This window comes from Silurus aristotelis, assembly GCF_946808225.1.
Source record: "Silurus aristotelis genome assembly, chromosome: 18".
NCBI lineage: Eukaryota > Metazoa > Chordata > Actinopteri > Siluriformes > Siluridae > Silurus > Silurus aristotelis.
In genome coordinates this window covers 2,572,199-2,583,579 of record NC_139591.1, presented here as the reverse complement: position 1 = coordinate 2,583,579, position 11,381 = coordinate 2,572,199, and the positions used below count along the sequence as shown (strand labels likewise).

The 11,381-nt window shown below is 42.6% G+C and overlaps 1 protein-coding gene across 3 annotated transcripts in view; it reads right to left on the bottom strand.

Annotated features, from left to right (window-relative positions):
* Positions 1 to 3,025: 3,025 nt before the first annotated feature.
* The window catches only part of ror2 (receptor tyrosine kinase-like orphan receptor 2), a 72,450-nt gene continuing 64,094 nt past the window's right edge, over positions 3,026 to 11,381 (bottom strand). For 2 of the 3 annotated variants that reach the window (XM_083567948.1, XM_083567950.1), the window contains exons 5-9: positions 8,891 to 9,012; positions 7,644 to 7,958; positions 6,518 to 6,763; positions 6,205 to 6,410; positions 3,026 to 5,363 (exon numbers count right to left, since the gene is read on the bottom strand). In XM_083567948.1, coding sequence (XP_083424074.1) covers positions 3,936 to 5,363; positions 6,205 to 6,410; positions 6,518 to 6,763; positions 7,644 to 7,958; positions 8,891 to 9,012 — 2,317 coding nt within the window. In that variant the 3' untranslated portion in view covers positions 3,026 to 3,935. Of the gene's footprint in view, positions 5,364 to 6,204; positions 6,411 to 6,517; positions 6,776 to 7,643; positions 7,959 to 8,890; positions 9,013 to 11,381 lie in introns of all 3 variants that reach the window. The other variant, XM_083567949.1, reaches the window with a different exon arrangement.

The following is an 11,381-nucleotide window of genomic DNA, read 5'->3' as shown; positions in this document are numbered from 1 at the left end:
TGGTGCAAAAAAAAAAATAATAAAAAAAAAATACCAAGAAATTAAAAAGTACGCAAACAAAATGATGTTTAGCAGGTAAATAATGTGAAAGGCGAATGCCATGTGCTCATGTAATTCAACAATTAGCACAAAAGGTGAGGGATGACGTCATGTTCACGTGGCTTCTTGTGTCATTATACAAGTCGAATACTACAATCTACAATGCTACAATCGCAGATGTTAATGTAAACATATTTCAAACACCACGAGCTGTAATCATAAGCTCTAAGCACAATCAGTGTGTTTTCTTATTAATGCGAGACTGCTTGTCACACATAGATAGTGCAGTTCCAACCCGACGTAGCAATGGCGCCCCCTTGTGTCTAGGAAAACACAGCATTCCAACACAGTATCACTGTTTCTATTCTGGATTTGTGCAGTTATGCACAAGTCCAAGCAGTTATAAAGTAAAAGAGAATTGTCTCAGGAGCTGAGATGAGTTCATGTCATTAAATACCAGATTTAGCATTAAGCCTGAAACATAGAGTCAGAGACTAATTAGGGCAGAGGTCATGTCTTATTTGAACTTCTTATCGTTTATACCCTCGCGCATGCGCAAAAGTATTGCACAAACGTGTTAAAGGCAAATAAAGCAAACATCTGACCTTTGGCGTTAAAATGGAACCCTGAACGGCGTGCAGGTCAGTGGGTTACAGAACGGGATCACTGCGCATGCGCAGAGATAATAGGCTACCGATGCAATAATTATGTAATAATACAGGATTTATATTACTAAGGGTTTTTTTTTTTGCAATCACCGTTAGCAAAACTGTTTTATTTCACGGTTTATAAATAATAGAACTACAATTTTGAGGAATAAAACAACCCTTCAATAGAAATAATAAAATTGATCTCATTTATACAATGCGTTCCGGTGCATTTTATGTGTGCATCCATCAAGTTCATCCTCTCAGAAGACAAATACAGAAACAAAACATCTCTGTGTTCATCAGGCCAAACATAGTTATTTGAGAAATAACATAATTCAGATGCAATAGTTATGTAATAGAGGATTTATAATATTACTAGTAGTAATGTTTTTGATGCAATCACAAGTATTTCTCACTGTTCAGTAGATCAGAGAATAATAAACCTGATATTTGCATCTTTTGAATAGTTAGAATGAAATATATGAATTATATGAATGGGTCAAATGAATTGCAGTGCATTTCACGACCACCTCGTGCATCCTATAAAAAGATGAAAAACAAGACAAGTGTTCCTGTGTCAGGTCTAAAAAAATCTTTATTTCTAAAGCATTCCGTGCATACAAACACATGTGGGGTACTAAAGTACATATACCAACCAACAGCATCCTTAACTAATGAGAAACCTGTAATCCAGGTCATCACGAAGCGCACGCGCTCTACGCGTTAATCCCGGGATATAATCAGAAATCTCCACCAAGCCGCAGTTTATTGATTTTGTAGCGCAGTTTGTGCGGCAGCAGCGGCGAGGTCGACACGCGCTCTGCCTCCTTGCTGATCTCCAGCTCTTTGGGTTTGGTCGCGCGCGCACGCTGCTCCGCGTTCACGTGCACGTGCGCGTCGCGACCTGGTGTGACTGCTGCGGGACACTGATAACCAGATGCCACTTCATTTGGAGAGAAAGGTGCAGAGTGTGGGTTCACGGTAGGATGCGCGTAACCTTGAGGCCATTTGCTCTGCGTAATTGCATAAGAGACATTGGGAACGCTTGGCGGAACGTTTCCATCACGACGCGCATGGATTTCCACGCACCTGTCTGCCAGGTGCGTGTTATTTGCTGGGAATGTTGCAGCAGGAAAGCTTTGCACTCTGGGGAGAAGCACTGAGTTGTAGGTTGAAGTGAAGTCGCACCGTCGAGAGAGCGCGTAATGTGGTATACGGTTTGCCTGGAGGTCCATCATAGAGCGCATGTACGAGTCCCGTGCCAGCTCTGGGACAGAGAAGCAGTCCAGGAAAGTGTCGTGGAAAGTTTGTTCGGCCACGCCGTGATAATTAACGCTAGAAAGCGCCGCTCTGAGCTTCTCGTTTTCACGGAGGAGCTGGAGCGCGCGCTCCTCAAGGAGACGCTCCTCTACGCGACGACGCTCGCGCGACCTCTTGGCGGCCTGGTTGTTGCGACTGCGCTTCATCCAGTAGTTGTCGTCCTTCTGCTCGTCGGGCGTGAACTCCCTTTTCCGACGCGTGGGGACGGCCGCCTTCGCGCTCCGATTGCACCCGAAGCCCTTCTCGCAGTTCCAGTGGCGTTTGTAGGTGTCCGCGCTTTGCGCGCAACAGCACGTGCTGGATGACATTGTGGCACGGACGGATCACGCGCGCACCCGATCGAGTCGTGTGACCCACGGATGCAAAGACGCGCACTTTAAACCTTGCCAAAGTTCTTAAATGGGGGGGAAAGTAAGCCTATAGAACAAGGCGGTGGTTTAGGCACACCTCTAAAACGCCCACTGTGCGTGCAGCACCTTCTCACCTCGAAAACTTCCTCATTAAAGTAAATGTATCCCTGTGCAAACTTCTACTTATTAGACATGTTACATCAATCCCAACCATTTTATCTTTTAGCCTCATTTGTCCCTTTATAACTGCTGTGCACTTGTTAATTATACACCGATCAGGTATAATATTATGACCTTATAGTGGTGAACCGGCGACAGGGTCGTGGTTGGCAGAGGCTCATTGATGCACGTGGGGGAGTGAAGGCTGGTCCGTGTTTTCTGTTTCAACAGATGAGATCCTGTAGCTCAAACTGCTGAAGAAGTTCATGTCACGAATGTTTTGGCAGCAAAAGGGGGACCAACACAATAATTAGGCAGGTGGTCATAGTGTTATGCCTAGTGGGTGTAACTGCAAATTGATGGTGTAGTGGGAAATCTATCCATCCATCCATCCATCCATCCATCCATCCATCCATCCATCCATCCATCCATCCATCCCTACATCCATCCATCCATATATATAGATTTAGACTCAAATCCATATCAAGGGGGAAAAAACACACAATATATTTCACCTGTCACTTTATTTGACACTCCCTCTTTCTGCACATACATAATATATGGTTAAATTCTGGTATAACAGTTTTGTTTAAAAAAAAAAAAAAAAAAAAAGGCAAATATCTGATTTGAAACTAAATGAAAGTAATATCACTGGCTAAACAAATTTACTTAAAAGAGAGACAAGGAAATAATGAAAATTAATGCTATAAATTACAAAACTTTACAACAGCATTTTTAAACATTAAAAACAAGTATTTAAAAAAAAAAAATAATAAAATCACACAAATGTTTTGGGGGTCAACTCAATAAGTCCTGATAATATGTAAGGCAGTTTAACACTAAATGTTGCATAGATTTGAGTTCAAATAGGTGCTCCATTATATCAGCTCTTTGGCCCCGTTCAGTATCAGCAAACCATAGAAAATGTAAGCGTCTATGTAGTAAACTCAGAAAGTCTAATTCTCATTTTTCTTGAGAATGAGATCAACATAAGGCACACCGAATGCCTGGAATTTCCTATGCAATTGTTTTAAATTGGAGATACATTTGTCCATGTTGCACAGCAACAGTAAGAACTCGAATTCTTCTGAATGGCGCTGCAACAAATATGATCTAAAAAATAAAAATATAAAAGAACACTGTCAGTGTGTCACATCAACAACCCATCTACTGTCACAAGGTGAGAAGTTAGATTCTTCATTGCAGCTGAAAAACAGCATAAGGGTATGGCCATCTCCTAGAGGTGTAGCTTCCTATAGTAGAAAAGCTGTTTTAGTGACTGCCAAACACCCCATAAATAACATTCAGTTTTTGTCTTGATCAATGATTTCCCTTCACCGTGTGGTTGAGCTGGCAGAAGCTACAAAGTCACACTTTAGAGAACAGCTCTCGCTGTCATTGGGTCCCAAAAGGCTGCCTATGCCTCTGAATGCATCTCATTGTCATCAAACTGTGGACTGTCATTGTCCCCGAGAAGCTCTGTTTCAGGGACAGATGTGTCATCATTATGCAGGCCGTTCTGAGAAGATCTGTCAGCCATGTTGTCCTCGGCTGCCTTGGCGTCCTCACTGAGCAGTCCGGTCTTCTCTGTGCCGGATGCATTGGACGGCGCGGTGGTGACGTAACCTGTGCTGGTGGAGCCACTGCCACTGTGGTGTGAGCCTGCCTTAGGTACCATCTGCGGGTGCATCTGCTGTGAGGGCATCTGCATAGGGATCTGCATGGGGTAGAAGTTCTGGAGGTACGGATAGGCAGGCACAGGCTGGTAACCGTTGACTGGGATGTAAAGCTGTGGAGGTACCATCGGCCTCATTTGGCCTTTCATAGGCAGAAACTGGGGTTGTTGGAAAGGGGAGGTCTTCTTGGGGGTGGCATAGCGGGTAGCAATGATATTGCTGACAGGGCTCGTGCTTAGAGAGCTGGTCTGAGTTGTATTGCTTGCGCCAGAGGTTTGCGCCGAGCTATTGTAGTTGGACAAGCTTTCCCACGTGCGCAAACGTGCATGAATGTCCTTAAAGCGTGGCCGGCGTGCCGGGAATTCATTCCAGCATTCCAGCATGAGAGTGTAGATCCAGGAAGGGCAGTCATCAGGGCAGGATAGGACTTGTCTATTGCGTACCATCTCAATCACATCTTGGTTGGAGTAGCCACAGTAGGGCTGCAGGCCATAGCTAAAGATCTCCCACAACACCACACCATAGGACCAGATGTCAGAGTCGGTGGAAAACTTGCCATACATGATGGCCTCTGGGGACATCCAGCGGATAGGGAAAGGACTGTTGCCCATCAGCTTGTAATAGTCAGCAGAGTAGACCTCTCGGAACAGCCCAAGGTCAAGAATCTTCACGTTGAGTTTGTCACAAACCAGAATATTTCGAGCAGCCAAATCTTTGTGGACGACATGATGACTGGACAGATACTCCATCCCTGCTGCCACCTGAGTAACAATGTGCAGGAAGTCAGCCTGCTCAAGAGCCGACTTGACGGTTTTATCGTCATCAGAGCTGCCCACATCAGAGTGGGGTGAGCGCATAACCAAGAACTCATGGAGGTCACCATGGCCTGAGTAGCTGAAAATCATGCTCATGGGCTGCTCTTTGGTCACCACACCAAGAAGGCACACAATGTTTGGGTGCTGGAGCCGGGAACGGAGCGTTGCCTCATGACGAAACTCTTCTTGCAGTGATCCTTCATCCTTATCTTTGACAGTCTTGATGGCCACCACCTGGGTCTGCTCTCCTGGGGCTGTGCCATAGAGATGACCTTTGTAGACCTTTCCAAAACTGTCCTCTCCAAGTTCCTCCATGAAGCGTACAGCTGATAGGTTGACTTCTCGGAGTTTTCCCTGTTAGGAAAATATCACATTAAGTTACAACTTTGGTATAATATTAATAATAAAAAAAGAATAATAATTGGGTCAACAGAATGATGTCTAAATCATATAATGTTGACCCTCTTTATAGCATATACTGAACTTGACTATAAGTGTTGGAAAAGCAGGTTTTAATAGAAACCAATCAGTGTTTGACTTGTTAAATAGTTCTATTAATAGATCAGTGTGCTGAGAGTCACATTAGAGTCTTTTTTAGTTGATTACAATATGACAATAAGGGCATTATAGCCATAATAAATCATAGTACTGTACTGTGCATACTTGTGATAGAAGAGTATCTGTGAGAGTGAAAGGGAAGGTTTATAGGACTGTGGTGAGACCTGAGATGTTGTATGGTTTAGAGACAGTGGCATTGAGTAAAAGACAGGAGGTGGAGCTGGAGGTAGCAGAGCTGAAGATGTTATGGTTTTCGTTCGGGGTGACGACGATAGACAGGATTAGAAATTTGAAATTAGAAATGAGTTTATTAGAGAAACAGCGCATGTAGGACGTTTTGGAGACAAGGTGAGGAAGGTGAGATTGAGATGGTTTGGACATGTGCAGAGGAGGAACATGGGGTACATCAGTTATATCAGAGAATGCTGAGGATGGAGACACCAGGAAGGAGGAAAAGAGGAAGACTGTACTTTGCATACTTAAGTACATTTGAAGGCAAATGCTTTTGTACCTTTTCTGAAAGTGAAAGTTTAAAGGAAGCACTTTTGCTGGCGTAATATTTTACCAAGCGTGTCTCTACTTTAACCTCAAGTATATTCGTTCACAACTGTAACTATTAGACAGTTGAAAGTAATACCTGATGCTTGAGCTGATTGAGGAGTGGCATCTCCATGTCTTGGCTGGGAGAGGCAGTAAGTTGCCGGCGAGGGGGAGTGTCTACCGACTCCTTCTGCTTGTTACGGCACATGCACACCAGGAAGAATAAGCAGGCGATGACTAATGGGATCGCAATACTGGGGATCAGGATGTACAATATCTCCTTCTTCATGTTTTCTGGGGGCTCTGGGGTTGAAAACAAAATAGCACTGATGGTCACATGGGCACACAAGTGTTTACCATGCAGAGATGTTACTGTTTGAGTATTTTTCATGAATGATGGTTCTACGTACTGCATGGTCGGACATCACAGAGGTCGACCCTCACACGGGGATCGTGAGTAAAACACCATGGAGCCTCCATTTGCCCCCCTGGGTTTCTGCAGAAGTTGTGTCCCCCTTTGAGCTCTGGATGTTCTGTAAGTGACAGATGATGGCTGTGGGGATGCTGCGCAGTCCAGGGCTGACACTGGTGGCCGGACTTGGTTATGCTGACAGTGCCTCTGTAATTAGCACCGCTGTCATTATAACAGTTGTGATCTGGGGGAGAATCTTTCACAAGGATTTAAAATTAGGGAGCAGAAATGGACTCAAAATAACCTTTAAATAAACAAGGAAAAGCAAGCAAACCAAAAACACAGAGAAAGGACATGCCACCCTAAAGACCACTAGAGGGCAGCCTTGGTTCAGACTTCCATCACATTCATCGTCAAACTCTGTACATTAGCAAATCTGTTGCTTATTGTGTTTGGCAGATGCCGTTATCCAGAGCGAATTACAGTTGTCTCATTCTCACAAGTGAGCAGCTATGGTATTAAGGGCCTTGCTCAGGGGCCACAGCCTGCCACCCAGCCTGTATGGATGGGATTTAAACTCAACCTTCAGATCCAAAGTCAAGAAATTCCCTAAAAATGTGCGGCATTTGGCTGATGCCCTTAGCGATCTCAGTCGTATATGATGAACCTTGCTCAAGGGTCCAGCAGTAGCAGCTTGGTGTGGCTGGGATTTGAACCCATGAGCTTCCGATCACAAGTCCAACATCTTAACCACTGAGCTACCACATACCTATATTCGTTTATAGCATGCTAGTTATGGCAAACACAGTTTACCCATTATGCTAGGTCATGCTATGTGCACTATTCTTAAAATGTGCCTTATTCCAGATGTTAGCAGCTGATAAGTCCTGGACAGTCTACATATTTCCTCTGCTTCTGCACCCAACCCATGTAAGCCACGTAACTTGAGTTATACATGTTTTACGTATACTGAAATGTGAAACAGAACAAAAATGCAAGAGTGTCTTAGGACTGCTTTGGAAATCTTTGCTTCATTGCACAGGCATTTCATTACGGTATGCGCTACAAAGAGCTTATTGTCAACATCGGACTTTGAGGCCTTAAATTACGGCGGGTCCACCTACATGTCTCCAGACGGTTGGTGGGCACGCCGATGCGCATACAGCTGGCAGCATCTGGTGAGCCTGGGTGAGGGAGCAGCTGGCATTTGGGCAGCTCCAGCTGCATGAGGATGAGCGGGTTGGAGCGGGCGATGGTGTACTCGGCACGGCACAGGTCGTTCTCCAGTGCCTCGCATTCGTCCCTGCAGAGCTGGCGCTGCCGAGGGCCCCTCGTGCTTTCCTCGCACAGGGGGAAGACGTAGTGGCAGAACGAGGGGATGGCGAACTGCGAACACTGATCTGACAAATGGGTTGAGGTGCCAATCATGGTAAAGGCAGCTGGGAGTGAGAAAAAGGAAAAGAAGGTGTAAACAAGGTACATATACAATACATTACTACATATATTTACATAACTGACACCACTTTAAGAGTTTCCACCAGCCAGTCGTTTCACTCCACCATCACAGCATTGACTCCACACACACACACACACACACACACACACACACACACACACACACACACACACACACACAAATGTTTATGATCAGATTTTGGCTTGTATGGAATAATCTCAATATATTCCAGATGTTTCTAGGACTCCCAAACATTTACTTTAAGAATCTTTCAATCTTTTGTTGTTCAGTTTTTCAGGTTCTGAAGAAGAGTATCTCAGAAATTTTTGTTTTGTTTTCCCAATGAGATAAAAACCACAATTCTTGAGTTTAGAGCGATTACATGTAAATAAAAGTAAAGTCAAATTACATTAGAGAGAGATGTCCAGAAAGAAATGCAGCTTATTCATGCTGGGATTAAAGATCTTATGAAATCCTACCGCAGAGGATTTCTTTAATATCAGTAGGTAAATGCAGAATGAATCAGAATTAATTATGAAATGCTCTGAAGTTACTACACACAATCCTTTTCAGCTTTTCAGCATATTTCATTCCCTACACACCATACAGATACAAACTCCTGCATTCAATACATTCCATATGTCTCTGCATGAGAGAGGTTAGACATGCTGGATATGGGAACAGTATAGAGTGTATGGTGAAAGGCTAACATGGCAGCAATTCCACAGGGAAGGAAAAAAAACCTGGGATGTTTATCTGAAACATCATACAAAATGACTTGACAATGTTGGACGTAACTCAAGAACGGCTTTGAACGCGATGTGAGATAAGGAGAGAGAAACCTCCAGCTGGGGGAAAAAAACAATAAATACAAGAATGCAATGTTCAGTACTGAAACTAACTGTCATCACTTACCTGTAATGCGGTTCTCACTTTCTCCTTGCATCTGCAGAGACTCTACATAGATGCTCCTATTACCAATAAACCGGGCACATGCGATGCCTCGGTACGGCTGACAGAAGCCTTTTTCGTGGGTCCTAAGAAACACAAGACAAGACACTGGTTTTAATCAACAAATCATTATATCGGGGTTTGTATTGTATATTTGTGCATATATATAAAATCTGTCTTCTTGTCTGTTTTACAGTCTGTGTCTTTTTATTTGTCTGTTTTATATTAAGTAACTCATTTTGTTCTGCAATCTGATTATAGAATTAAACAACAGAAAAACTCCAAATATTAGTATCAGTTCAGTATTAAGAGTCACTGCTCATATACGACTCGTATTTCTTGGCAGTATGACGCATTAATCGTAATTTGTTCCAGATGAACAGCCTCACTTGTGGGCTCGAGACCGAATCCCAGAACTGACCACAGTTATGTTTAATTGTCACAAACCCAAAACATCGGTATCGTTACTGCCAGCAGCAAATACAGACATGCGAAAATTGATGATCAGGATCAGCCCATTTAAACATGACCTACTACATCCAACGCTGTGTATATTTCAACCTCAGCAAGCAAGGATTCATTGACTTTTTTTTTCTTTCAAACAAATCCTAGTTCTTGAATGTACTTGGTTACAGGAGCGTTCTTTCTTAGTCGTTTATTTGCGTCGAAAACGTCTACGTACACGTACAAACGGCACACCTTTAGTGAAAAGGTCAACGGTTCCCATGACATTTATCTTCACACGGTCAACGTACAACATCCCACGTTTTCCCTAATTAAGCTGAAAACGTTTTCCATGACTCATAAAAGCATCTCGACATGAAATACGACACTTTTGTTATGTGAAACAAGTGACACACCCTGCGATTTTAATGGCGAAATCAGTGGAGCAAATCATCACTCACAAAAAAATAATTAAGTTAAAGAGTATTTAACAAACACTGATAGAGTGCAAAATTCTGTACTGAGAGTGTTTTATTAACGATAATGGACATTTTGAAGTTTTTTTGCTGGAACCAGAAATTTCAGGAGCCTAAAGAGGGGGATAATTCGTTCCGAACGACCCCAAATAATATAAAAATAAAAATACAGCCAATATGCACTAATATTTGGTATTTAATAATGGTGCCTTAACATCTAAAAGAGGACAACATTATCTTTACTGGGTACTTTCCCCTTCGAGAAGAGAAAAAAAAGTATATATGTATATATATACACACACACACACACACACATTATATAGTATATACATACATACATATATATATATATATATATATATATATATATATATATATATATACATACATACATACATACATACATACATACATACATACATACATACATACACAGAATCAGACGAAGAAGAATCAGACATGTAACAAAAGCCATCTCAGATCAACATTTAGCCATTTATACGAAATCCTTTTTAAAACATCAGACATGACATCAGACATGACATCAGACAGTCACGAACCAAACCCCAATATATTAACGATATCCATTGCAATGCATTAATGTTTTCAGTGTTTTTACATATTGTTCCACTGCAGAGCTCAGAGGAATCAGGGCTCTTTTCTGACTGGTTTGTGGGTTGTGATTGGAGCTACTCAGCGCGAATTCTACTCCCTTTGGTCTGAACTGTTTTCCCCATTACACTTTGGTGAAATCGATCCACATGGATGGATAAGACCAGCAGCTGAAATCGGACAAAAATGAACAGAAGCATATACAAACTGTCTGTTATAACACTCAGGCTTTCTTGACAAGGACCCACCCACATTGCAGTATCAGATCACGAATTTCACTTTAGCGGGAAGTAGAATAAACACTTCACGACTGAAAAACTTTGGGAGCTTTGAGCTGTAATGAATTCCAGAACTGCACATATTAATATCATATAAGAGGATGTATATCGAAAGAGTGTGAAAGAAACGCCACTGAAGTATTACAAAGAAAAGCAGCAGATGGAAAAGACGTCACATTCCTGTGCTTCTACTTCTCTGTTCCTGGTTCTCTGATGTTATCACTGGTGAGCGTAAAGATTGAAAGAAAAAGAACGCTTTTTCTAATCCTGCACCCTTTTCTGCTCTCCTTCCTCCGATTCGAAGGCAAGAATGTGATCTCCAACAGACTTTGTGTAAATGATAAGGGAGATGTGTGTGAAGGAAAACATTTTCAAACCTGAAGAGCGGCACATCCTCCAAAATGTGTGAATTGAAATTGTGCATGTGTGGAGGGTTTTTTTCCCCTTTCCCACCCTATCTTGCACAATCCACAGTGCGTTATGCTGAAGTCCCAGCATGCTGTAACGCCAAAGGAGCCGTTAATGTCCAAAAACGCCTGGTCCTGCTCACATCAATATCACATATGGTTACAATTTTACTGCAGTCTAAAGTGATTGGAAGGCATTTTGTCTCTCTGAAAATGTCTGAAGACTTTCTGCTTAACA